The following is a 24,608-nucleotide window of genomic DNA, read 5'->3' as shown; positions in this document are numbered from 1 at the left end:
GTAGGGATGTATAGTCAATGGAGATGATTAAACTCCTTACTGACAAAGGGAAGGATACAGGAGTTGAGTTAGGAGGGTAAACAGACCAAGAGACTCTCAGGGGGCCTGCACTCCTTACCCTGCAGAAACCCATCCATGCCAAAGGAGAGATGCAAGTATGAGCCATCAGGCAACTTAACATCTTCGTTTTACATTAAGGAACATTTGAGCCTTTACTATAAGGGACTATAAGACCCTGAGCAAAGGACTGGGGAAGTTAAGATGGGAAACAATATATCCAAGAAATTCTCAATCTACTAGGAAAGATAGCCACACAGAAAGATAAAAATGACACTAGGCAGAGAGTTTTGGAAATTATAGCACAGCTAAAAGGAAGTATTGCAGGAGGTCAGAACATCTTGAACTTGCTTTGCCTCCACGTACCTCTTTTAGCAAGAAGGTACAATTAACTATAAAATCAGATTTTCACCCCAGGGATTCCTGACTGTGAGTCACCTTTCAAACTTGTATGAGCCAGTGAGGAGCACATCTCACATGTATAGAGTAGGGCTGTAGAAACGCATGGATCCTAACACCTTGCCTCACTCAAGTTTATTCTTTCATAAGTTATTGTATTTCATTAGATGTATATTATATAAATGTGTGTGTGAGTGTGTGTGTGTATGTATGTGTGTGTGTATATATATATATATATATATAAATCCTCTGAACTCCCTAGCATGAACTGAAGTAGAGTTTTTTGGAGATGAAAAAAACCCTAAAACACATACCAGGTAAATATATATTATAGACTATTGTTGAAAGCTATTTTTAACTGTGATCCAGTTTTATGTAACCTTAGGAAACTCACTGATTGGCCCAGGTCAAATAACCATCTATTGTGAGTGTCACAGAACAGAATATTTGTCCTATTATATTCTCTGTGCACTATCATTAAGGAGGAGAACTGACAAATTGATGACTAAATTTTAAAAATTGTGCCCTAGTAATGAAAACAAAATGTCATTTAGTTTGAATTTCATAGAGTGAATTTGATATCAAGTGAATTCAACAGAGTAGGAAACAACCTGAGGAAGTATAACTTTCTGCTCTAAATAAAGTTTTCCATTCTTATTAGATGTAGTTTTGTTCTAAGTTCTCTTAGACATCGAGTCAGAATAGTTATTTCAATCTGTGAGGTTTTTAAAGAAACACCTCCTTGATTTTGCCTTTTAAACTTTGGAGCCCTTCGAAACAGCCTGCTATACCACAGAAGGTAAGAGTGAGGGGGCAAAGCCTTTTGCTTCTGAGGGCCAGCCCTCCAGAGAGGCAAAGGTTGTGATTCAAGAGGGCCAGGAAATCTTCCATGCCTCAAAATATCTTCCTTTCCACCTGTCATGGTGCTTGACATTCCGTATTTAGGAGTCACTCTTGGTGCACGAACATGTGAGCACTATTGGGAGTGGCGACACCTTGCTATTATTACATCCTATGTCTTGCACTCTTGTGTAGGGCATCAAATTTCCACAGACAGCTGAAATCAAGAGGCTTAGAGATCTGACGGTTTAAGATGGTACTGTTCCCCTGGAAGAGGATCTAAACACATTTACAGAAAGGCAACAGCCAATAGGATTTACTTACAGCAAGTAACTTGCCAAAGTAATTAATCATCTTGCTTTTGGTTATTTTCTAGCTGACATTGATGACATGAAAATATGCTATGTCTTAAAAGAAGGGGCTAATGCCACAAGTGATGTGTTCCATTTTGCAGTTGAAGATGGTGGTAAGTATTCCATTTTTCTAGTAGTGAAATGGAGGAGAGGGACTTGTCTTCATTGCTCTTTGATATCAATATTACAAGGAGTCTTGATCAAGTATCACTTTATGCTTATCTGCATTTAGGTGGAGTGAATTTAATATTTGCTACAGAAAATTTTATCATTTAAATCTGACACAATGCTAGTCTGCAATGACTATAGACATGTTATAGTTGTATCCTTTTTGTCTTGGTGATTTGTAAGCACTAAAGAGAGATCTGTATAAATAGGATCTCCACGTCCAGTTGTTCAGAATATGTCTTGCATGAAGTTGACTACTTGAGGTGATGCAAGGATATTGGAATCCAGCCCAGTTCCACTCAGCCATGTGCCCGCTGGGTGTATCTACACAAAATAAGTATCTTTTTCTAATTTGCATACGGTGCCCTGTAGATTCATTCTGATAGAAAAGGTTTGCACTCACAGAGAACTCAATGCTAAATAAAGGGTTGTTTTATCTCACCTATCTCAGGATACCTAATGTTTTTCTTAGTTTGAGGATTTTTTTTTATGACCTAGTCTAGCTAAAAAATTTTCCTTGGTGAATTCTGAAGAATACTGCAGAGAATGGGTATAAATTTCTGACAGAGTCCAATTTTTCATCATTGTGACCAAAATGCCTGATATAAGCAACATAGAGGAGGAAAGATTTCTTTTGCCTCACAGTATCAGAGGTTCCTGTCCAAGGCCAGCCAGCTCCATTGCTTTGGAGTTGAGGTGAGGCAGAACTTCATGGTAAAAGAGCATAGCAGAGCAAAGCTGCTCAATTCAAGGTAGCCAGGAACCAAAGAGAGAGAGAAGAGAGGAAGAGGCCATGAACAATATGTCCCCAAGCATGTGCCTTATGACTTACAGCCTTTAACTATGCCCCAACTGTCTACAGTTTCCACCTCCTCCCAGTAAACAATTCAAATTATTAATCCACCAAATGGATTAATCTATTGATGAAGTCAGAGACTGCATGATCCAATCACTTCCCCAAGCCCCACATCTGTATGCTGATGCACTGGGGTCCAAGTCTTCAACACTTAAGCTTTGGTCAAACATTCCAGACCCAAACTGTAACGTTTTCCATCTAAGTTTCTGGGCAATGTTATTACCATTAATTCCCCCAAACCGGCTGCCACTTATGCTCTTTCCAGCTCCCAGTGCCTCTTCTTCTAAACCCTGTGGACTAGGAGAAAACTGATCACTTCTGGATTGGTTATAAAGATGTTTTTGTTCTTGTGTGCCCTCGTGGGAAACAGAAGAGACTCAGCAAGTGCTTGTGTTGTGTGAACGGGACACCGGAAGGAGGGCATGTATGAGAGAAAAGAGGGAGAAGCAAAATGAGTCAGACTCAGTCATCTGTTTCCTTATGATGCCTTTTAAAAATGGCACACTATTAAGTCATCCATCTCAAAATGATTGCATCCTTAGCCTCCATATTCATTGAAGCAGTAAATAGAATTTGTTTAAAATATCACTGGACACAACATGATCACAGCTCTCAGAAATGACATCTGCTGAGTGTGTGCCAGAGAGGCAAAAAAGTGTGTTAACTTGGGCTCAACTATTTAAATCAGAGCTTAATAGAGCTAATGCCTTTATTTCGAGAGTGACAAGTCACAGCTTAGTACTCTACATATTGAAAAAAGGAATCCTAGCAAAGAACACGGTTCTAAAGAAAGAAATCAAATTTATTTTTTAAAAAAGTTTCCTGGATCTTCCTATTCAAAGGTTAGAGTCTGCTGAAAGAAACTGTAGAGTGACACCAGAAATAATCAAATATTGACGCAAGACATCAGATCTGTCACTTAGAATGTCTAAACGAGCCCTAATAGCAAAAGTCTAAATCCTTTAAAATTACAAGTTTAAATCCCAATAGCTACAACTGTTCTAAGATATTATAGATCATACTTTTTTTTTTTGCTTTTATTCCCCCATTTATGCCCACACACATGCACACACACTTTTATTCTATTATTCTGCACACCCTTAGCTGGGTGAAATAACATCATTTTCACTAAATTTAAGTCTGTGTTCAACTTTGGAAAGCATGTAGTATCATATTTCCAAATATTAAGTTAGGATTGACAGGCTGAAGAGACTAGGCGTATTTTAGAATTCCTGGAAATGCGGTGCGGCTTCTGAAGATTGTCTTTGTGTTTATGGGAACAAGTAGGAAATCATTCGAGCTTTTTCAGAGTTTCAGTTTCACATGAAAAGAAAAATTTCAGAGATATTCTTTACTCTCTTCCTTTCCACAGGCATAGCATGACTGAGAGAGCTCAGGCAGATTCGGGCAAACTCTTAAAACAGAGTTTACCTTAACTTCCCAGGTGTAAGAAAATTTTCCTTTGACCAGATAAACACAGAAACTTGCAAGACTGAAAACAAAAAGCCACCTATATATCTCAAAATTGTTTTGACCTGATTCCTTTTATAAAGGGATTCTTGTATTATCTCATAAGTAGTCTCACATTTGAATGAGAAATAGTGTTCTTTAAACTTGCAGAATATGATCTATAGTGACTAATTATTATCTACTTTATATAGTAATAGTAAGCATACCCTTAAATTGTACCCATGAAATACATGAAGCACTTCAAGTATTTTACATCTGGAAAGCCAGTCAAGACATGATAGCTTAAAATTAATAATTCTTTATTTCAAATGTCGTTCCAATCCTTTAAATTCACCTTCAAATTAATAAGTCTAATTTTAGGATGGTATCCCTCTAAGTAAATTATTGGTGCAAGTATAATCCTTGAATAATCTTAAAGGTAACAAATAATTTAATTTCAGGGATCAAGTAGATTTAATTGTGTGATCGTGGACACCTGTCTGGCCACAGGATTTTTCTATCATGAGGTAGCCTTGGATTAGCGATGGTCACCACATTTTAGGTTTTGGAGCACTTTGAGGTTCCTACCAAATGACAGGAGTAAAGAGTACTGAGGAAAAGATAATGTCAGGGTTTTCTTCTCTGGGGGATTCTACTGTATTTGGACTTGATGAATGTTGGTTGATATAGCCCTATGTGTTTAAAAGCCCAGGGATCCTTACATCTTAGGGTTCTTTCCATTAGATTTTAAACTTTCTATATGGTTTAGTGGTAATATTGCCTTCATAGCAGCCCCATGAGCTTGATAAAATAACAACAACAAACAGTATGATTTCCTGTATAACAGATGAGGAAACTGCATCACAGAAATGGATAACTGACCCCTTTCAAGTTGTACAACCAGGTAACTAGAGGCTGACTTCAATCCCAGATTCTTTCCAGAGTCATAACTGATAACTTCCCATTTGCTTTGGATAGCCACAGGATAGGGAAAGACTCCTAACTTCTCTGCCTTGTCCAGACCAAATTTTTAGGACTATTTAATTGATGAGACTGAGTCAGAATAGCTTTTACTGATAAGGCATACAGAAAGTTTTGTGTCTCCTGGAATGTGAATTTTTAGAACACTTTAAAGGTCCTACTTCCATAAACTTTAGCGTGCTCTTCCCTGGTATTATGGTGAAATTCTTAAAATGATTATTTAGTAATGAAATATGTTTACTAGAATGTTAAGGAAGAGCATGCAAATGTTTAGTCAGACTGGCCCATCCATCCAGTTGTTCTGGGGCCAGTCACCACCTGTGGATGCACAGTACCAACCTGGAAGGACAAACTCTGAAGTTCAGGGATGTATTCCAGTAACATGTGGCTTTTTCTAATGAGCCTGTGCATTTAAATGCCTTTAAGCAATCACCTATGGATTTAATCAATGGGTCTTCCATTTCTTTTCTATTTACCCTTTATATCTTCATGAGATGTGAAGTTCAGGAGGCTTTCCCCATCCTGTGGCTGTCCTACGAAAGTGGGGCATTACCAGTTATCCCTGGGGAAGGAATCTGGGATTGAAGTCAGCCTCTGGTTACTTGGTTGTACAAACTGAAGGGGGTCAGTTACCCATTTCTGTGATGTGGTTTCCTCCTCTGTTATATAGGAATCATACTATTTGTTGTTGTTGTTGTTTTACCAACATAATCCTACTACAGACCTGGGAAACACATCCTCCTGATGCCTGCCTCTGAATTCTGATTCCAGATTTAGTACTCCAGACTTCTGTGGGGGTGTTCATTTGTCTCCTTCATCATTGAACACATTCTTATCTGATTCCTTCTCAGCGTTCAACCCTATGGTTTTTCTGTGAGCTATTTTAATACAAAAGTGTTTTTTTCCCCAGTCGCTTTTTAGTTTTCTCTTAAGGGAGCTCCTCTGGTTGTGTATTGTGATGTGAAAGACAGTCTCACATGACTATTCCAGGTATGTCCCACCCTCAAACCAAATGACTGTTAATTACTCTTCCAAACCAGGCTCAAATGTGGTTTCCTCTCCAGAGTTATTCCCCAAATCATAATGAGGAAGTTAGCTTCACCCTTCTTTGTGCTTCTATCCATAACTTTATTTGCAGAAAGAATGTTGTACTATGATTATTTGTTAACATCAAGACTTCTATTAGTAGGAAAGAAGCTCCTTCGTATCAAAGGATATCGTTAATCTTTGTACCTCTAGGCCCACAGGGCTGAGCACGTGGCATACTTACCAGATATTAAAAAGGATGAATGGATAAATGAGAGGGAAAAACTCAATTAAGTAGTATTTTAAGGAAAGTTCCTATAAACAATTTCCAGTAGACCTTCTGCATTCCTTTACAATGATCTCTTATCCTAGCTTTACTATAAATCCCTGTGGCACCAAGAAAGATTTTTAGTAAAGCTTTCACATATATAAATACATGAAATCAACTACTGTGAAAATTCCTTTGAAATCTTCACTGAAATATACTTCAGATTGAAAAAATTCATTGTAGCCGCCAGTTCCAATCTCAGATTATTCTTAAAGAATTAGTTTCAGGAAAAATCAATATTTGTCAATATACTACATAAACTATTTGTCAATATGCTGTGTAAACAATTATACAATTTAAAGGCAAATATACATTTTTTTAAAAGAAATTACTGAAATTTTGAAGCCAGAAAAACTATCATAAGTATTCTGTGTTTTGGTTACACCAATTTTTTCCTCATGTGATGAGACAACATTATGACAAAGAAATAGAAATCTGTATAAGCATAAAGTATCACCAGTTCTTATTAAAAGATTGTGGTGTAAACTTTTATAGTTTGCTTTTTTTTTTTTTTCCTTCATTGCTCAGGATTAAAACCAGGGTCTCTTGGCCTCATTCATGCTAGGCAAGTGCTCTACCACTGAGCTACATCTCCAGCCCGAAAGATGTTTTTGATGGTCATAAGAAAGAGTTAGAATGTGTGGTCATTTGGCTTAATAATACTGAGTAGGAGGAGCTGGACTTTATTCTTCATTATCAAAACCTGTTTGCTGCTTCCTCATTTGAACTCTCATATGACATGGGCATGCCGTCTGGGTGCTGCCTTCCAGTCTTGGCATTGACACTGGGGCAGTGACATAAAATCTGTGTAGGCCATTACAGTGCATCTGGTCCACAGCCAGACATTTTTTTTGCTGCTGTCTGTGATCATGCCTTTTGGTGCCCAAGTCTCCATTCGCCAAGATCCTTAACTTGTGTGCTACTGAAAGATATAAATAGCATCTTGACATAGTAGAAGAGTTTCAAAGTCATTTTTATCTCTGATATGTCAGTTAAGGTCGAGGCTTTTGAATTTTTATCCCATCCTTGACAACTAAATACTCAAATGCAAAAAGACCACTAGAAACTAGATATTATTCTAGATAGAAGGAGCACAAATTTTAACTTGAAGGTGGCCAGTAACCTCAGGGTTTATGGCAAAGCAATTACTGATATTTAGCTTGAAGTTAAATCGAGGGCTGGAAAAATATAAATCAGTACTATGAATAGAAAAATAAGGTATGAGTACAAGCATTAAAAGATTATACAGACATACTCAGCTTAGAGAGTGAAGCATGCATTCTTGACAATAAAATTAATTGCTAGTGACATGACAACCAGAGGAAGTATACTAGTTATAGTAAGATGGTGAAGTAATGTCAGGCACTGATACAAATATTTTTAATCTGTTAGCATGCACAAGATCTACTAGAATACAGATCCTAGGGAGGAGTGTTGGCTAGTGTTAAATGTACACAAGCTTCCCCCCCCCCCCATTGAGTAGTTCAGAATCCTTCAAGTCATTAAGATCTTTCTTTGCTGCATCCTGGACTTTAAAGCATCACTCTATTAATATGCCTGTTGTTCAGTGTCCAGGAAAGAAATTATACCTTTTAGACAGAAAAATATAAACTGAATTGTATCAGTTATTATGCTTTAGGCTCATTCCAAAATTATCATGTGACTTTACTGTTTTTATTGGCTTTAGTTCAGAGGACACTTTCCCGAAATCATTAAATCTTTGGGTGAGTATGAATTCTTATCAGGCACATCTCTAGAGATTTTAACATGAACCTCTGTTTACATTGAGAACAAATCACAGTCACCTTTTAAAAACTTTCACAGGTGATTAAAATACCATAATCACAAATCAAATATTTCTTTGTGGTATTTATTACACAATTCAGTCATATTCCATTCTATCTCATTAAGTTTCCTCTGGGTGACTGGGAGAATCCCAAAGTGGTTTTCAGTGAGCACTTTCACAAGTATAAGTTGCATTATTCTCTATTTGCTAGAAGCAATGAGAATGCATGAGAGAACCAGGATGGGATATCATAGAAGGGTCAGAGTTTCTTGGTGAAATTTATTTGCTTAAAAGAGATTCCCTATTCCTTTAAATTATTTGACAAATATGTTTTGAAGTACCCACTTCATTTGGGGTGTCTATTGGGACCTGGGAAGACAATGATGAATATAACAATCATAATCTTTGACCTGAGATTCATCCTGAAGATAAAGCAACAGATGAAACATTTGTGCATTGTTTAAAGTATTCTGGAGGTTAAAATATAGAAATGCAGCCATCAGGAAAGGCTTCTAGAAGGTGATATTTAAACTTAGAATGAGATACAGCTGCTCAGGAAAGAAGAAGAGGTGCTCCAGGTAGAAGGAGAAGCACATGCAAAGGTACTGAGGTTTGGTGATCAAGTCACTGGGAGAGCACCAGCATGCCTGGAGCTCAGTCAACAAACCAGAGACCAGGCAGAGAGGAGCTCCTGGCCCGATGGTGCAGAACCTTGTAAATCAGTGGGAGTAATTTAGAAAAGGAAGCCCTCAAATCATTTTACAGCAAGGGAGTAACATATTCCACTTTGTGCTTTAAGAAGAGGACCCTTGCGACTGTAGAGAATCAATGCAAGGTCAATAAAGCAAAGAGGGAGATTAAGATGAGGCCGACGTTAACATGAGGTTCAGTAGGACAGATTTGACGTGGAAAGGAGATACAATTTGGGATCTAAATCTATAGGGCTTATTGATGAATTGGATCATAGCAAAGCAAAAAGGAGAACTTAAGCAAGCGTGATGCTGGGTTTCGTAGCCCCCAAAGAATATTACTAATATTTACTAAGATAAGGGAAAGGCTGGAAGGAATGGCAAAGGTTTAAAGCAGGAAATTAGGAGGTCCTTTGGGGCATGTTAATTATAAGATGCCTTCCTCCTTTGAAATGTGCACACAGGAAGGCCAGCCCCTGACCCTGCTTATCTTCTCCTCATCAGAGTTAGCTGCACAGCCTTCAGAGTAGGAACTAGAACATGCACTGGTTCTCTTGCTAAAATTGTTGATGTGACTCTGAGCCAAGTGATGGAAACATTCTTAACCTTGATTTAATTGATAAACTGGGGATAATAATAGTACCTAGCTAATAGGGTTCTTTTGAAGATTAAGTATGATGTTGCATGGAAAGAAGATTACTCATGTGGTGCAGTTTCTGCTAAATAGGACCTACTGTGCAGGGGCTGCTGCTCCCTGCTGCTGTCCCTGTCCCTTGGAGGGACTTCTGGGAGTCTTTTTTTTCTTTACTCTTCTTGTTTGGTCTTTTTGTTTTTCCTTTATTTTACTTTCTCCTTTTCTCTTCTCTCCCTTTCTTCCTTTTTTGTGTTCTCTTGTTCCTCTCACAGCAGTGGTCTATACCATTGTCTGTTTTGGGTGGAGAGATGGGGAGAACTACAGTAATGGAAAGTGGAAAGGTGAGCAGCCTTTCTGTAACACATAGTTTAAAGGCTAAGGATGCTGCCAAAGTTATTTTACAGGTCGTAAGGAGCTTAACCAAGATTTTCATGAAAAAAAATATATATATATACACATAAGGAATTTTCCCTATGATCATATAAGAAAAATACAAAAGTCTGTGTCTCTTGAGCCGAATATAGCATGTTTTATTTCTCCTTTCTATTGGCTGGAAGTATAAAATTTGTAGGCTTGAAGATTAAAGTTCTTAACTTGATTTTATCAAAATATAGCTCTCCAAAATATCTAGGTTTAGCAAATGTAAAATCCAAAGGATAGCTTTTCTTGCAAATCTCTAATACACTCAGTCACAACAGCCTGAAGATATTGATAAGATGCCATGTTTATTCAGGTCTTAGAATTACCCAATAGGCTTAGTATGTACAGAATGCTGTAGTTGCCCTGATAGACAGATGCCCCATTTAGTGAATATTTTAAAGAAAATAAAGCAATTAAACAAATGTACCCTTGGAAATGCTCATAAGTTTAGATTGAAAATTTTCTGTTGAGGTCACTGAAAAACAAGTGCTGAGTATATGTGCATATACCCAGCATGTTTCTTAAAAAATAAACGTTGCTTGTGAGAACAATTTGTCATAAACAGATACTTCTTGTTTCCATGTCATGAAAATATAAAATCTGTTTTCCCATGAGATTAGGGAGAAAATATCTATTTTTTAAAAAAATTTTGTAATCCTGGCGTTCTTATAAATAATGATTGGATAATGAATGGATTTTACTGAACAGCTACAGTGTTAAACTTTCTATTCTGTAAGTATTAAAGTTTATGTCTTTTGGTAATATCCCATTGAGGTCAAAGGGTCAAATATCATATTTAATCCTGATTACAAATAGGAAAAATAAGACTGATTGAACTTTAACTTTGTGAAAAATTGATGAATGAATGAAGCACACATTCAAATAAAGTATTGGTGCTCTTGTTAGCACTTTACAAATGTAGATTAATTTTCTTTTTTCTTGTGTTTTTTTTTTGTTCTGGTTAGTTATACATGACAATAGAATGCATTTTAATGCATCATACATAGATGGAGTATAACTTCTCACTGTTCTGGTTGAACATGATGTCGAACTACACTGGTGGTGTGATCCTATACATACATAGAGTAATAATATCCGATTTAATCTATTATTCTTCCTACCTCCATGTTCCTTCCCCTCCCTTCACTCCCCTCTGTGTAATGGAAAGTACCTCTATTCTTCCCTAAACTGCCTCTCATTGTGAATTAGCATCCGCATATCAGAGAAAACATTTGGCCTTTGGTTCTTTTGGAGGGGCTTATTTCACTTTGCGTGAATTGTGGGCTCCACAGGCGAAACAGTGGGCTAAGAACAAGCTCCTACACCATTCGAGTAGATAGATGTATGTTTCCTTAGAGCAAAATGTTAATGATAATGAGAAAAAATAATTTTCTTTAATATTCTGTTTTATAACAATTATTGTGAATATGCTAAATTATTAATTTATTAATTTGGCTCTGCCCTTGTAAGTAAAAATAAAAAATTGCCAAGTAGCTATATGTGAGCAATTTTCTCTAAGAGAATAAATATCGTGTTCAAGAAACAGTGTACCTTCAAATGATTTAAATTTAGAATTCTGACATTGTTGCTAGAAGAGATTTTTCCAGAATGAATAATTCAGCTATAGCTAATTATCATTCAAGATTTATTCTTTAAACAGAGTATCAGTATTCTTGGAACAAAGAAATTAAAAGAAAAAAGAGTAAGAGAATAATTATAAAGTTATGTTTGGTTTTCAATTTAGAACTATTGTTTGTTCTTCATGTTAATTTTGAACTAAGCTTGGAAAATAACAACCTTCCTGGCACCTTTTGATGAAGGAACCCAGGACACAATTCTCTTTTTGACTGGAGACAGCTCTGACTACATTCTTCTAGACTGAGAGCAGAACCACTTGCTCTCCATTCCTTTGCTGGATTCTTTAGTAAAGAAAGGTTGAATCATTTCATCTTGGTAACGTGCCACCTGCTGCCTCTAACTCCACTTCTGTAGCTGTGGGAGGCGTGAGTTGAGAACACTGAAAACAGTGTTTTCAAGCACCGTTCAAGAGAGCCACTTCGGAAATTGAAAACAAAGTGGTGAAACTGGTTGGAGAACTTCAGAAATCCAGGAGACAGGAAAAACCATCTCGGGTTCCCATAATTCTTCCCTCACTTTATTTGATGCAAAAATAGCTGAAAATGAAGTGATTTGCTTTTCAGCTATAAAATTTAAAAAGGTAGACTATACTTATTCTCTTAAGATTTTTTTTAAATCCCCTCAGAATTATTCTTGCTACCGGGACCTCAATATCATTTTATGTCACTGACCACTTTTTTTTTTTTAACCTGTTTCCTGAATTGTCACATTCCTACATGTCACTCCATGTCTATTTACTTCCGTTACAACCACATTGATGTTCATCTTAAATGACTTAATAGATGGAAAGTGCTAAAAATAATCACTGGCCCAAAGTAAGTTCTTGATCAGTTTGAGCCATTTCCCCCACTATAATGTCGGCTGATACCCAGGAAAACCAGGTGTTTTATCTCTATTTTTCATGGATATGTCTTTAGTGCCTGGCACACACAGATGCTCAATGATTTCTACGTAGTTATTGAATGAATGAGTCTATTTCGTCAAATGCACTTCTCCTCATGGGTGTCTTTCTCTCTTGTTGTTTTCCCCTTTGATTCATATATGCCTGTTTCCATGGTTACTAAAAATAGCAGATGTGATATTAAATTATCTTTGTAAAAAAAATCCTCTTCCCTCCCTTCATAGTTAATTTTCTAAAATTCAAATCTGAGCTGTCCTTAGATTTCAACTCTCATGACCTCTTCATGGCATAAAATGCAGACTTTTCTCTTAATGTACAAAATAGCCATTTCTGACCAAGTAGCCACAGTGCTAACTCAGGATTCCTGTGCTCTGTGCTTCTTCCTGCACTCCTGCCTCTTTGTTCTTCTTGAAAACCCTCTATTACCTCTGCATGAGATTCAGCTCAGATAGCACATTTTCTCCCTGACTCCTTCTGCTTCTGTCCTCGGGATCAGACATCACCTCCTCTGCACACCCATAACCACTCATATTTGTATCTGGGGGTTATATTAAAAATATTCATTTATATAACAATATAGTGATTTAAATCATAACTTAAATCATGCCAACAATAAAATCTTACATATATGTAAATATATATATATATATATGCACACATACATGTATATGGAATTGACTCACCATATAAGTAGAAGACAAGTAATTAATATGTAACGTGTAAGGTTGTTGAAATACTATGCAGAATAATATATTATATATGTGCATATATCTATGTTTCATAAATGCATGTTATAATACAAATTGCTCCTCAAAGGATACTGATAATATTTAAGTCTTTTGTGGTCACTTTTTATTAAAATCATTTTCACAAGCTAATGGATACCCTTCCTAGGCCATGATTTTATAGGCAATACATGTCAAACTCTTAATAGGACTTCACCCTTAAACTGGTTATTATTGAGTGACTTGCATCCCCAATTGGCAGAAAATTGCCCTTAACATCAATGATCTTGTTGTGAAGCTGAATCTACTTACTCTCAGCTTTTCCTAAACGAAGGCAATCACATCCAAACTATTTCTCAGCTTTACAAAATAGATGAGATTCGTGTTTATCCAATATCTCTGTTTATACAGAAAGTTACAAAACTTAATCATTGGAATGCAAGGTTTAGTTCAGTGAAATCTAATACATCAGGACAAATAAAACATGTTTACATTACATCTTGCTTAACAATGTAAGCTATTTTAGGCATTTTGAGCTTGAATCCTGACTCCATTAGAGTTTTAAGTTATCTCTCTGCTTACCTATAAATCAATAGAGAAGTACCCGGTATTTTAACAATCAGCACAGCGGCCCTGACTGTACCATTCGGTGCTGGAACTTCTTCTGTACCCTTGTGTTTATGAAGCTTCTCAACTACAATAGGTGTTCTATGCATATGTGTGTCTCCTTGTCCAGTGCCTAGTCACCAGAAAGCACATAGTAGGAGATCAAGAAATGTGAATGAAGTCATGAGTAAATGCAGAATGTAAATGAATGTTGATTTGTTTCCTCTTAAAGAATAATGTGGAGGAACTTCGGGAGTCAAGAGAAAAATCTAAAGTAAAAGAGAATAGTCTTACCAGTTAAAAATAATGTAAAATAAATGGAAGTCTGTGTTCACTTCCAGATATCTTTCAAGCACATGTAGGAGTATGTGAACATATAACTTTCCCACTATTCTTTGTATAGACTTTTTTGGTGACATCCAATGGTCTTACTTTTTATAAAATGGAGCATATTTTCCTATGTGTATATGCCTGGGTATGTTTCTGGATACGAGATTTTGCTTCTAGACATTTCAGCATTTATGGATGCTACAATTTCTTTTTCTTGGTTAGTATAAGACATGCTGAACCTTATGTATTCATGTTCTAGATAAAGAGAATGTAGTGAGTTTATACCTTCATCTTAGTGGACTCATTTCACTCTCCCTTGTCCCTACATTTCTTTGACAAAACTGAGACAGCACCCACCCCTTTCCATCCCCATGTCCACCTCTTACCAGTGTGCACCTGTGAGGAAAGTTGGAAGCCAATTAAATGACACTGGATGTCTGTTTAGTTTGGAGCAAAGGTAACACTAGTAGAGAAGAAGTGGATTAGCAAAGCAATTTATACTAGAGGTTTTCAAAAAAAAAAAAACTGATGTTCCTAGATGATGTGATAAGGGATATCTTAAGGATGTCTATCTTTATGAGTTTTATTTGTTTACCTTAATGATTAAATGTTCACTGTGTGGGAATGTACGTGGTAACAACCATGAGCTGTGAGTCCTTAGAGTTACTGATACTGTATAGGCTTTAATTCTGAAATTTGAGAGAAGGATTGGCTATCATGCATTTCCGCGAATGCAAGTTAAAGAGCTAGATGTAAACAGAGCAGAGAGGAAGCATGTGGTGGAGATCGTGGCTGTGGTTAAGGGCTCTTCTGCAACACTCTAGAAAACATGATTCTGCCATGTCAGGTAATTGCTTAATCCAGGGTGATTGTGTCACTTGGCCCAAGTTTTCTTATTGTCAATTGTAGACACACTGAATTCGTGATTAAGCCTCCTTTGAATCTAAGTTATCAAAATAGCCTAATGCAGGCTGTGTCATAAACTGTATTTATCCCTCAAGAATATATCCACATAGGCCCCTTGCAGTATTTTAATAGTCATTTAATACCAGTATTAATTAGTATTAATAAGTTTAATGATCACTGTAAGCCTGCAATCTATTTCACTACCATTTTGTGCAGTGTATTTCTCTATTTTCAATCCAGAATAGGTATAAAAATCTAATTAGCCTGCATTTAACTACCGTCCTCCAGCACGGCATATTCAAAGCATTGATTTTATGTCTCTCTTCCCCATTATCTTCCCTCATATCTATCTCCACTTTGTTGGCTTTGAAATCATATATATATGTTCTTTTCCTTCCAATACACACATGTGCACTTTCACACATATGTGTGTGTACACATATACATACAAATATAAGCTAGATACCCTTTTTGGTTTTTTATCCATTGCTATACATTAAGCCATAGAGAGCTTGCACTCGAATGCCTGTAAATAACTTCATGCGGGACCCAGAACAATAGCTGCAAGTAAAAGAAAGGTCTGATTTGATAACAGTGAAACAGAAGCTCTTAACAAGTGCTGTTTGAAGTTAAAGTGAGCTTCCATGTGACCATAATCGTTTTGTCACAAGAAGTATTCCAGACTGAATAACTATTGCCAAGTGTCTTAAAAACAGATTTCTAAACAGGGTGAGAGACTGGGCTAGATATTAATTCTAAGTTTGTATGATTTAGCTTCACTTGAGAAAATGACTTTTCAAATAAAAATCTATGGATCCTTATTTTGATGATTAGGAATGTTTTTTTGTAGAAAACATTGCCCATTTACTATCTGCAAGAAGATTAGAGGGAGTTTTTATCAGTGGGATTCATTGAGGGATTTTTTTTTGTACAAAGTATATATGTTCATTATAGGAGAATTGCCAAATGCAAAACTAAAAAAAAATTGAGTAAGTAATCATAATCCCATTAACTGAGAAGAAGCACAATTATCATTTAGCTTTGGTTTTTTCCCATATCATGTTTTACCAAAAAAAAATGCACCATTTAACATAAACTTGTTGAAGGCCTAGCTTTCATATTTCATGTATGTTTTGAACATCTTTTTAGATCAATGAATACAGATCTTCAACTTTGTTTTTAATGATTCCTTGGTACTTTAGTATGTGGTTATATTCTATAAGTTACTTAAACAATTACTGACATTTTAAAGAAGTTTATATTTTTAAGAGGTGAGTGATTAAGTAGCTTTAGTAAACATTACCAATGAAGGCATCCCAGCTCCAGGGGTGAAAAGATACTCTGGGATCAGTTTATGGATGTTCTGTCTTCCACTGTTAGCAGGTGGAATCTAGCTACATTCTTTCTGCTTTTAAGGGTTGATAACACCCACACCCCCTACCACTCCTTCTCTGTATTATTAATAGAAAGAAAGTATAGTTTATAATGATCTGTTGACCTTGGAATTTCTGGCATACCTATTCAGAGCACCTACTCGCTCAGAAGTCATTTTGTATCCTCCAGTGATAAACTGTACATAAACAGTTTTTCTTCAGTATTTGCTGATGGCTCTAATTCTACCAGTTTTCCCTTTAAAAACTACACTAATATCTTGGAGAGAAAATTCTATAATTTTTATTAAATAATTACCTTTTAATCACATACTCCTGGTTTTGAATATAAGCAAAACAGCAAGATTTATGGTAGTGGTTGGTAGTGGGCCAGCAAATGGAGGAAAGAGATGAGGAAAATGTGTTGACTATTTCCTCGGTGAGCAGCACTTTCGCCACGTCTACTCATGGATTGTTACAGGACCAATCAGTAGTTTCCATTATTCCCTTTTACTTAGGAAGAAATTGAGACTTAAGAAATTGGATTTCTCAGGGGAGAGCGGGTGGGTTGTAGCCTAATGGTAGAGCACATGCTTAGCAGATGCAAGGACCTGTTTTATCCCTATGACCAAAATAAACAAATGGAATTCTCAAAGTTACTATATTTATTTCCCATTGCTGTTACAACACGTTGTCATAAACTTAATGACTTAACACAAATTTATGGCTTTATATATTGGACATTAATAATCCGAAATGTGTCTATCTGCATCAAAGTCAAGATGTAAATAGAGCTGTTTTTAACTGGAAGCTCTAGAGGAGAATTTGTAGTTTTAAATTATTTTTATTTACTTTAAATTGACAAGTAATAATTGCATCTAGTTATTGGGTACAATGATGTTTTGATCGGTGTATGTATTATATAAAGATTCAATCAAGATAATTAAACATATCTATTACCTCACCAATTTAGCAGTATGTGTATGTGTGTATGTGTGTGTGTGTGTGTTGTAGCACTAAAACTTATTCCTCTTGTCTAACTGAAACTTTGTACCCTTTTATTAACATCTCTTTTTCCCCTTTGTTTAATCTACTGAACTTCTCTTCTTCCCCTCCCCACCTTTATTATGGTTTAGCTTCCACATATCAGCAAAAACATTTGATTTTGGGGTTTTTGGAATTGTCTTATTCCACTTAGCATGATAGTCTCCACCTCCATCCACTTATTGGCAAATGTCATAAAGCATTCTTCTTAATGACTGAGTAATATTTCATTGTGTGTATATACCACAATTTATTTCTCCAATCATCTGTTGATGGGCATCTACATTGGTTTCATACCTTAGCTATTGTGAATTGTGTTGCAAAGAGTGTTGATGTGGCTGTGTTACTGTAGTATGCTGATTTCAAGTTCTTTGGATATATGCTGAGGAATGGGATAATTGAGTCAAGTGGTGGTTCCATTCTTAGTTTTTTGAGAAATCTCCATACTGCTTTCCAGAGTTGTTGCACCAGTTTGCAGTTCCACCAACAATGTATGAGCATTCCCTTTTCCCCACATCCTTCTCAACATTTGTTGTTACTTATATTCTTTATAGTTGCCATTATGATTGAAGCGAGATGAAATCTCATAATTTAATTTGCATTTCTCTGATTCCTAGAGATGTTGAACATTTTTTCATTTATTTGTTGACTATTCATATTTTTTCTTTTGAGAAGGATCTATTTCGTTTCTTTGCCCATTTATTGATTGAGTTATTTGTTTTTTTGTTTGGTTTTGTTTGTGTATGTGTGTGTGTGTGTGTGTGTGTGTATGCATGTGTGTACATTAAATTTTTTGATTCTTTGTATATCCTGGAGGTTAATGCACTATCTGAGTTTCAGGTGGCAAAAATTCCATTTAACAGAATCTCTCTTTTTGTGTTCTTGATTGTTTCCTTTGATGTGAAGAAACCTTTTAGTTTAATACCATCCCACTTATTGATATTTTATTTTATATCTTGTGCTTTAGGACTCTTGTTAGGGAATTCAGTTCCTAAGCCAATATGTTGAAGTGTTGGGCCTACATTTTTTTTCTAGTTTGTGCAGGGTTTCTGGTCTAATGCCTGGGTCCTTGATCTACTTTGAGTTGATTTTTCTGCAGGATGAGAGATAGGGGTTAACTTTCATTCTATTATTAATAGATTTCCAGTTTTTCCAGAACCCTTGTTGAAGAGGCTTTCTTTTCTCCAATGTTTTTTTGGCATATTTGTCTAGTATGAGGTGACTGTATTTACATGGGTTTGTCTCTGTGTCTTCTGTTCCATTGATATTCTTGCCTATTTTGGTGTCAATGCCATGCAATTTTTGTTACTATAGCTTTGTACTGGAATTGTGATGCCTCCTGCTTCATTTTTCTCACTAAGGATTGCTTTAGCTATTCTGGGCTTCTTATTTTCCCAAATAAATTTAATGACAGCTTTTTCTATTTCTATGAAGAACATCATCAGAATTTTGATGGGAATTGTATTGACTCTGCATAGTGCTTTTGATAGTATGGCCATTTTGGCAATATTAATTCTGCCTATCCAAGAACATGAGAGGTCTTTCCATCTTCTAAGGTCTTCCTCAATTTCTTTCTTTAGTATTCTGTAGTTTTTTTTTCTATAGAAGTCCTTCACCTGTTTTGTTAGATTGATTCCTAAGTTTTTTGTGTTTTTTTTCCCTTAGGCTATTTTGAATGAGATGGTTTTCCTAATATCTCTTTCACATCATTCATCATTGGACTATAGGAATGCAGTTTATTTATGGTTGTTAATTTTGTGCCCTGCTACTTTGCTGAATTCATTTATTAGTTCTAAAAAATTTACTGATGGTGATTTACTGGTGGTATCAGGGTGATACTAGCTTCATTGAATGAGCTTAGAAGGGTTCCCTCATTTTCTACTTCACAGAATAATTTGAGGAGGATTAGTGTTAGTTCTTCTCTGAAGATCTGGTAGAAGTTGGCTGGAGAAACTCTCTGGTCCTGAGCTTTTCTTTTTTGGTAGGCCTTCGATCACATCTTCAATTTCATTGCTTGAAATTGCTCTGTTTAAATTTTCAATATGTCCTGGTTCAGTTTGGTAGGTCATAGGTCTCTAGGAATTTGCTAATATCTTCAATATTTTCTAGCTTATTGGAGTATAAATTTTCAAAGTAGTTTCCAATTATCTTCTGTATTTTAATTTTGTCTTTGGTAATATTTCCATTTTCATCACAGATTTTAACAATTTGAACTCTTTCATTTTTTTCTTTGAGTTAGCTTGGTTACGAGTTTATCATATTTTTATTTTTTCAAAGAATAAACTTTTTGTTTTGTTGATTTTTTTGAATTATTTTTAAATCTCAATTTCATTGTGTTCAGTTCTGATTTTGATATTTCCTGTCTTCTATTGTTTTTTTGTGTCGATTTGTTCTTTTTATATGGCCTTGAGATGTAATGTTAGATTATTTATTTGGCATTTTCTATTCTTTAATGAATGAACTCAATGCAATGAACTTTCCTCTTAGAACCACCTTCAGAGTGTCCCAGAGATTTTGATATGTTGTATCACTATTCTCATTTATTTCTACTTTTTTTAAAATTTCAACTTGATTTCTTCTGCTATTCATTTATCATTCAATATTGAATTATTTAGTGTCCAGGTGGTAGAGTAATTTCTACTTTTTGTCTTATTAATTTCTAATTTTATTCCATGATGATCTAATAGTATACAAGGTATTATCTCTACTTTTTTGTATTTGCTAAGAGTTTCTTTATGGCCTGGGAAGAAGGTTTATTCTGTCATTGAATATTCTGTATATATGTCTCTCTATATTATATATATATATATATATCTGTTAAATCTAGATTATTGAATGTACTTTTTAGTTGTGTAGCTTCTTTGTTTAGTTTTTGTGTAGATGATCTATGTAGTCTTGAAAGAGTTATGTTAAATCACCCAGTATTATTGTGTTGTGGTCTATTTGATTCTTGATATCAAGATGAATGTAGCTCCATTATTTGGAGCATAAATAAATTTTATGACTGTTATTTTTTCCTATTGTATGATTTTCTTAAGCAGTATGAAGTGTATTTTCTGATTAACTTTGGTTTTAAGTATACCTTATCTGATATGAGCATAGAAACCTCTTCTTGTTTATGAGGTCTTTGTGATTGATATATTTTTTTCTACTCTTTCACCTTCAGTCTATGGATGTCTTGTTTATGTGGTAAGTCTCTTGGAGACAGCATATTCTTGGGTCTTTTTTAAAATCCAATCTGCAAGCCTATGTCTTTTATTAATGAGTTTAGACCATTTACATTCAGCGTTATTATTGAAAGATGCTTTTTATATCCTATCAATCATTTTTATTTACTTATATTTTATAAGTTGAATTAGATTCTTCTTTAATTGAGTATTCTTCTAGTGAAGTTTCTCCCTCTACTGGTTTTCATTGTTATGCTACACTTCTTCTTTATGAAATATCTTATTGAGTATGTTTTGTAGTGCCAGCTTTCTAGTTGTGAATCTTTTAACTTTTGTTTATCATGGAAGGTTTTTATTTCATCTTTGAATATGAAGCTTAATTTTGCTGGATATAGTATTCTTGATTGGCATCCATTTTCTTCAAGCTCAGTAAATATTATTCCAAGACCTTCTAGCTTTTAGGGTCTGGGTTGAAAAATTAGCTGAGATACAGATTGATTTACCTCTAAATCTGACCATTCATTTTTCCCTAGCCACTTTTAAAATTCTATCCTTATTCTGTATGCTTGGCATTTTCTTAAAAATGTGCCTTGGAGTGGTTCTGTCACAATTTTGTATATTTGGAGTCCTGTATACTCCTATATTTGATTTTCTATTTCATTCTTAAGATTTGGGAAATTTTCTGACATTATTTCATTGAAAATTTTGTGCATTCCTTTAGTTTGTATTTCACAGCCTTCACCTATCCTAATGAATCTTAAATTTGGCTTTTTAATGTTTTTCCATATTTCTTGAAAGTTCTGGTCTTGTAACATCTTTTCTCTATAGTCAACTTTATTTTCAAGATTGTATACTTTGTCTTTGAGGCCTGAAAATCTATCTTTCAAATGATCTAGTTTGTTGATGATGCTTTCCATTGAATTTTTTATTTGATTTATTGATTCTTTCATCAATCTATGACTTCTGCCATATTATTTATTGTTGTAGCATTGGTGGCAAGGTCAGATTATGTGGTGTGACCACTGCTGGGTTCTATGAGAGGGGCTCTGGTAGGTAGAGATGCCTGGACTTGGGTTTACTGAGGTTCCAGTTGCTTTACTGCATGGCGAATATTCTGGCAGGGCTGGAATCAATATACACCTAGAGTCCAGTAGATGCCAATCTGTGTTGATAGACTGTACCCCACAAGTCTCTCCAAGGTGCCTTTGTAACCTTTCTGGTCCACCACTGAGACGCTGGTGGGCCATTTAGCAGGTGGGGCAGGAAGTGGCTAGCTGGGCCAGGCAGTGAAGTGGTGGGTCAGGTAGGCTGAGCTGGCAGGGACAGGGCCCTGCATTGAGCTGGATTGGGTGTGCTGAATTGGCCTGGATGGGCAATGGGCCAGATGACAGGCTGGCAGAAAAGAGGGACAGGCAGGCCTGGCAGTACCAGACATAGGCCAGATAGGGGTCAGGCCAGCCAGACAAGCCAAGAGCCAATCGTCCTCACATACTCTTTCATACGTCCTCTTTCAACTTCCTGACCTGCTATAGCTGGCATTGTGAGCTCCTGCCAGCCACCAGACTCACCGGGTTGGGGGGAGCTGGGTTGTTTCCAGCCTTTCCAACTTCTGTTCCCCCCTGGGAAAATCCTCTTAGCTTCTGATTTTCCCTGGGTTTGTTAGGCTTGGTTAAGTCTTTGCTAGGCTCAAATAGGTTCACATGGACTTAGCCTTGAACTCACCCATCTGGGTTTCCAGTCTCTGTTGGCGCTGCAGGGCTGTAGTTCCAAATTGGCTCACTTAGGAATAAGTTTAACCAAGGAGGTGAAATATCTCTATGCCAGAAACAATAAAACATTAATGAAAGAAATTAAAGAAGATACAAATAAATGGAAATATATCGCATGTTCATGGGTTGGCAGAATTAATATTGTTAGTATACTCATAATGCCCAAAGTCATCCACAGATTCAATGCATTCACTATCAAAACTCCTATGGCATTTTTCACAGAAATGGAAAAAAAGAACTATCTTAAAATTCATATGAAACCAGAAAAGGTTAAATAATCAAAAACAATCTTGAGCAAAAAAAAAAAAAAAAAAAAAAAAAAAAAAAAAAAAAGAACAGAGAGCATAGTGCCTGATTTCAAAAATGTACTATAAACCTATTGTGATCAAAACAACATGGTTCTGATATCATCAAAAGAGACACATGGAACAGGAAAGAAAGTCAGAAACACAATTACTACAGTCAATTTCTCTTTTGTAAACGTGCCAAGATCACACAGTAGGGAAAGGACCATCTCCTCAATCGTGTTGGAGCAACTGGATAGCCACATAGAGAATGATGAAGTTAGACTCCTAGATCATTTGAAGGAAGGAGCGGGAGGGCAAATGGATGAAAAGATCTCAAAACGAACGAAAGACCTAAACATAAGACCTGGAATTAAGGGACTAGAAGAAACTCGGGTCTCCATGACATTGGTCTGGGTAATGATTTCTTAGGACTCAGCATAGGCAACAAAAGCAGGCAAATGGGATTGCAGTAAAGTAGACAGAAGCTTCTGCAAAGCAAAGGAAATAATTAGGAACACAGAACCCATGAAAGGGGAGAAAATATTTGCAAATCATGCATCTGATAAGAGGCTAAGGAAAACTATGCAAGAAACTCAAGTGACTTAATAGCAAAACACTGAATTTCTTGCCTTTCCCAGTTCTTAGAGGTTGCTTGCTTTTTCTTGGCCTCTGTCTCTATCTTCATCGTCTGTCAGTCATCTTTGTTCTCTAGCTCTAACTTTCTGCCTCCCTTCTTCACTTAAAAGGACCTTTGTGATTATACGGAATTTAATTTAAAATGATTCAGGATAATCTCCCCTCTCGTGGTCATCAGTTGATTAGCAAACTTAATTCCCTGTCCCCATGTAAACTCACACATCCATAAATTCCAGGGATTAGGACATGGATATCTTTGGGGAACCCACATTCAGCCGACCAAAGTCATCCTACTTATAAGAAGGAGCCACATGATAAGTCCAATCCAGGTTTATCTTCCTGTTCTTGGGATTCAAGGGACTCAGTGTAGGTCTTTGGATGAAAAAAATATCTATTGCACAGCTTTTTGTGATGCTTGAAATTCCACCATTAGAATTGATTTTGGGCAATTTCTGTTCAAAAGCCTTTAAGAATCCCAAAATGACATTCAGATAACATAGGTGCTCAGGAGATGGTTCACCGGTAGTTTACTGAGTACACACAGAACATTCCTAAAGAGGGGGAGGAAGTGAGGCAGAGGTCATGGAAAGGGAAGGTGGAGTGATAGAAATTTTCTTTTTAGCCAACTATATCATTTGGCCGGGAGCCAGTCTTAGTGGTAAGATTTCCCTCTCACTTAGGCATACAAACATGTACAAACAGCATTGTAACTCTGAATTATTAATCCTTATTTACTACTATCTTGTTGATGCTTGACAGTTTAACTCAAAGAAAATCAGTGGGCCTGCTGTCAGCTAGAATGGAATGGAGGTTTGTCTGCAGAGATTAGCATGAGGAGTAGTCCATTCAGTTGGACAAATTTTCATTGAATTCTTAGTATATACAAACCGCATTGCTTAAAGCTATGTAGCTTATACATGCTCTGGCAGATACTAATTGTGCCTCTCATTCTGGGTAGATTCTGACACACACAATCCTAGATTTACAAATTCTGACTGGGTGATCTAAATGAGTCGCAGAGAAAGCTTTCTGAATCACGCCCTTATAAAGTCAGATGCCAGGCAGGATTTCTGAGAGCCTGAGCAGAACCAGGGTAAGGGCGGGTTTTTGGCCCACAGCCAAAGGAGCAAAAATCTAACGTCCTCGGTCCAACTGAATTGGAATTGAAGGGGCCAAGACGTGTTTTGCAAATGCTACATGAGACAAAGTGACAAATGCTAAAGAAACCAAGGCAGAGGAAACA

General features: G+C 36.2%; 1 protein-coding gene across 1 annotated transcript in view; it reads left to right on the top strand.

The window, feature by feature from the left end:
- Frem2 (FRAS1 related extracellular matrix 2) overlaps nucleotides 1–24,608 on the top strand; it is a 168,254-nt gene that overhangs the window by 8,828 nt on the left and 134,818 nt on the right. Inside the window, exon 2 of the mRNA XM_005330232.5 lies at nucleotides 1,673–1,762. Coding sequence (XP_005330289.2) covers nucleotides 1,673–1,762 — 90 coding nt within the window. The remainder of the gene's footprint in view (nucleotides 1–1,672; nucleotides 1,763–24,608) is intronic.

This window comes from Ictidomys tridecemlineatus, chromosome 6 (assembly GCF_052094955.1).
Source record: "Ictidomys tridecemlineatus isolate mIctTri1 chromosome 6, mIctTri1.hap1, whole genome shotgun sequence".
Taxonomy (NCBI): Eukaryota; Metazoa; Chordata; class Mammalia; order Rodentia; family Sciuridae; genus Ictidomys; species Ictidomys tridecemlineatus.
The sequence above is the reverse complement of the archived record's forward strand: the minus strand, read 5'-3'. Positions and strand labels throughout refer to the sequence as shown.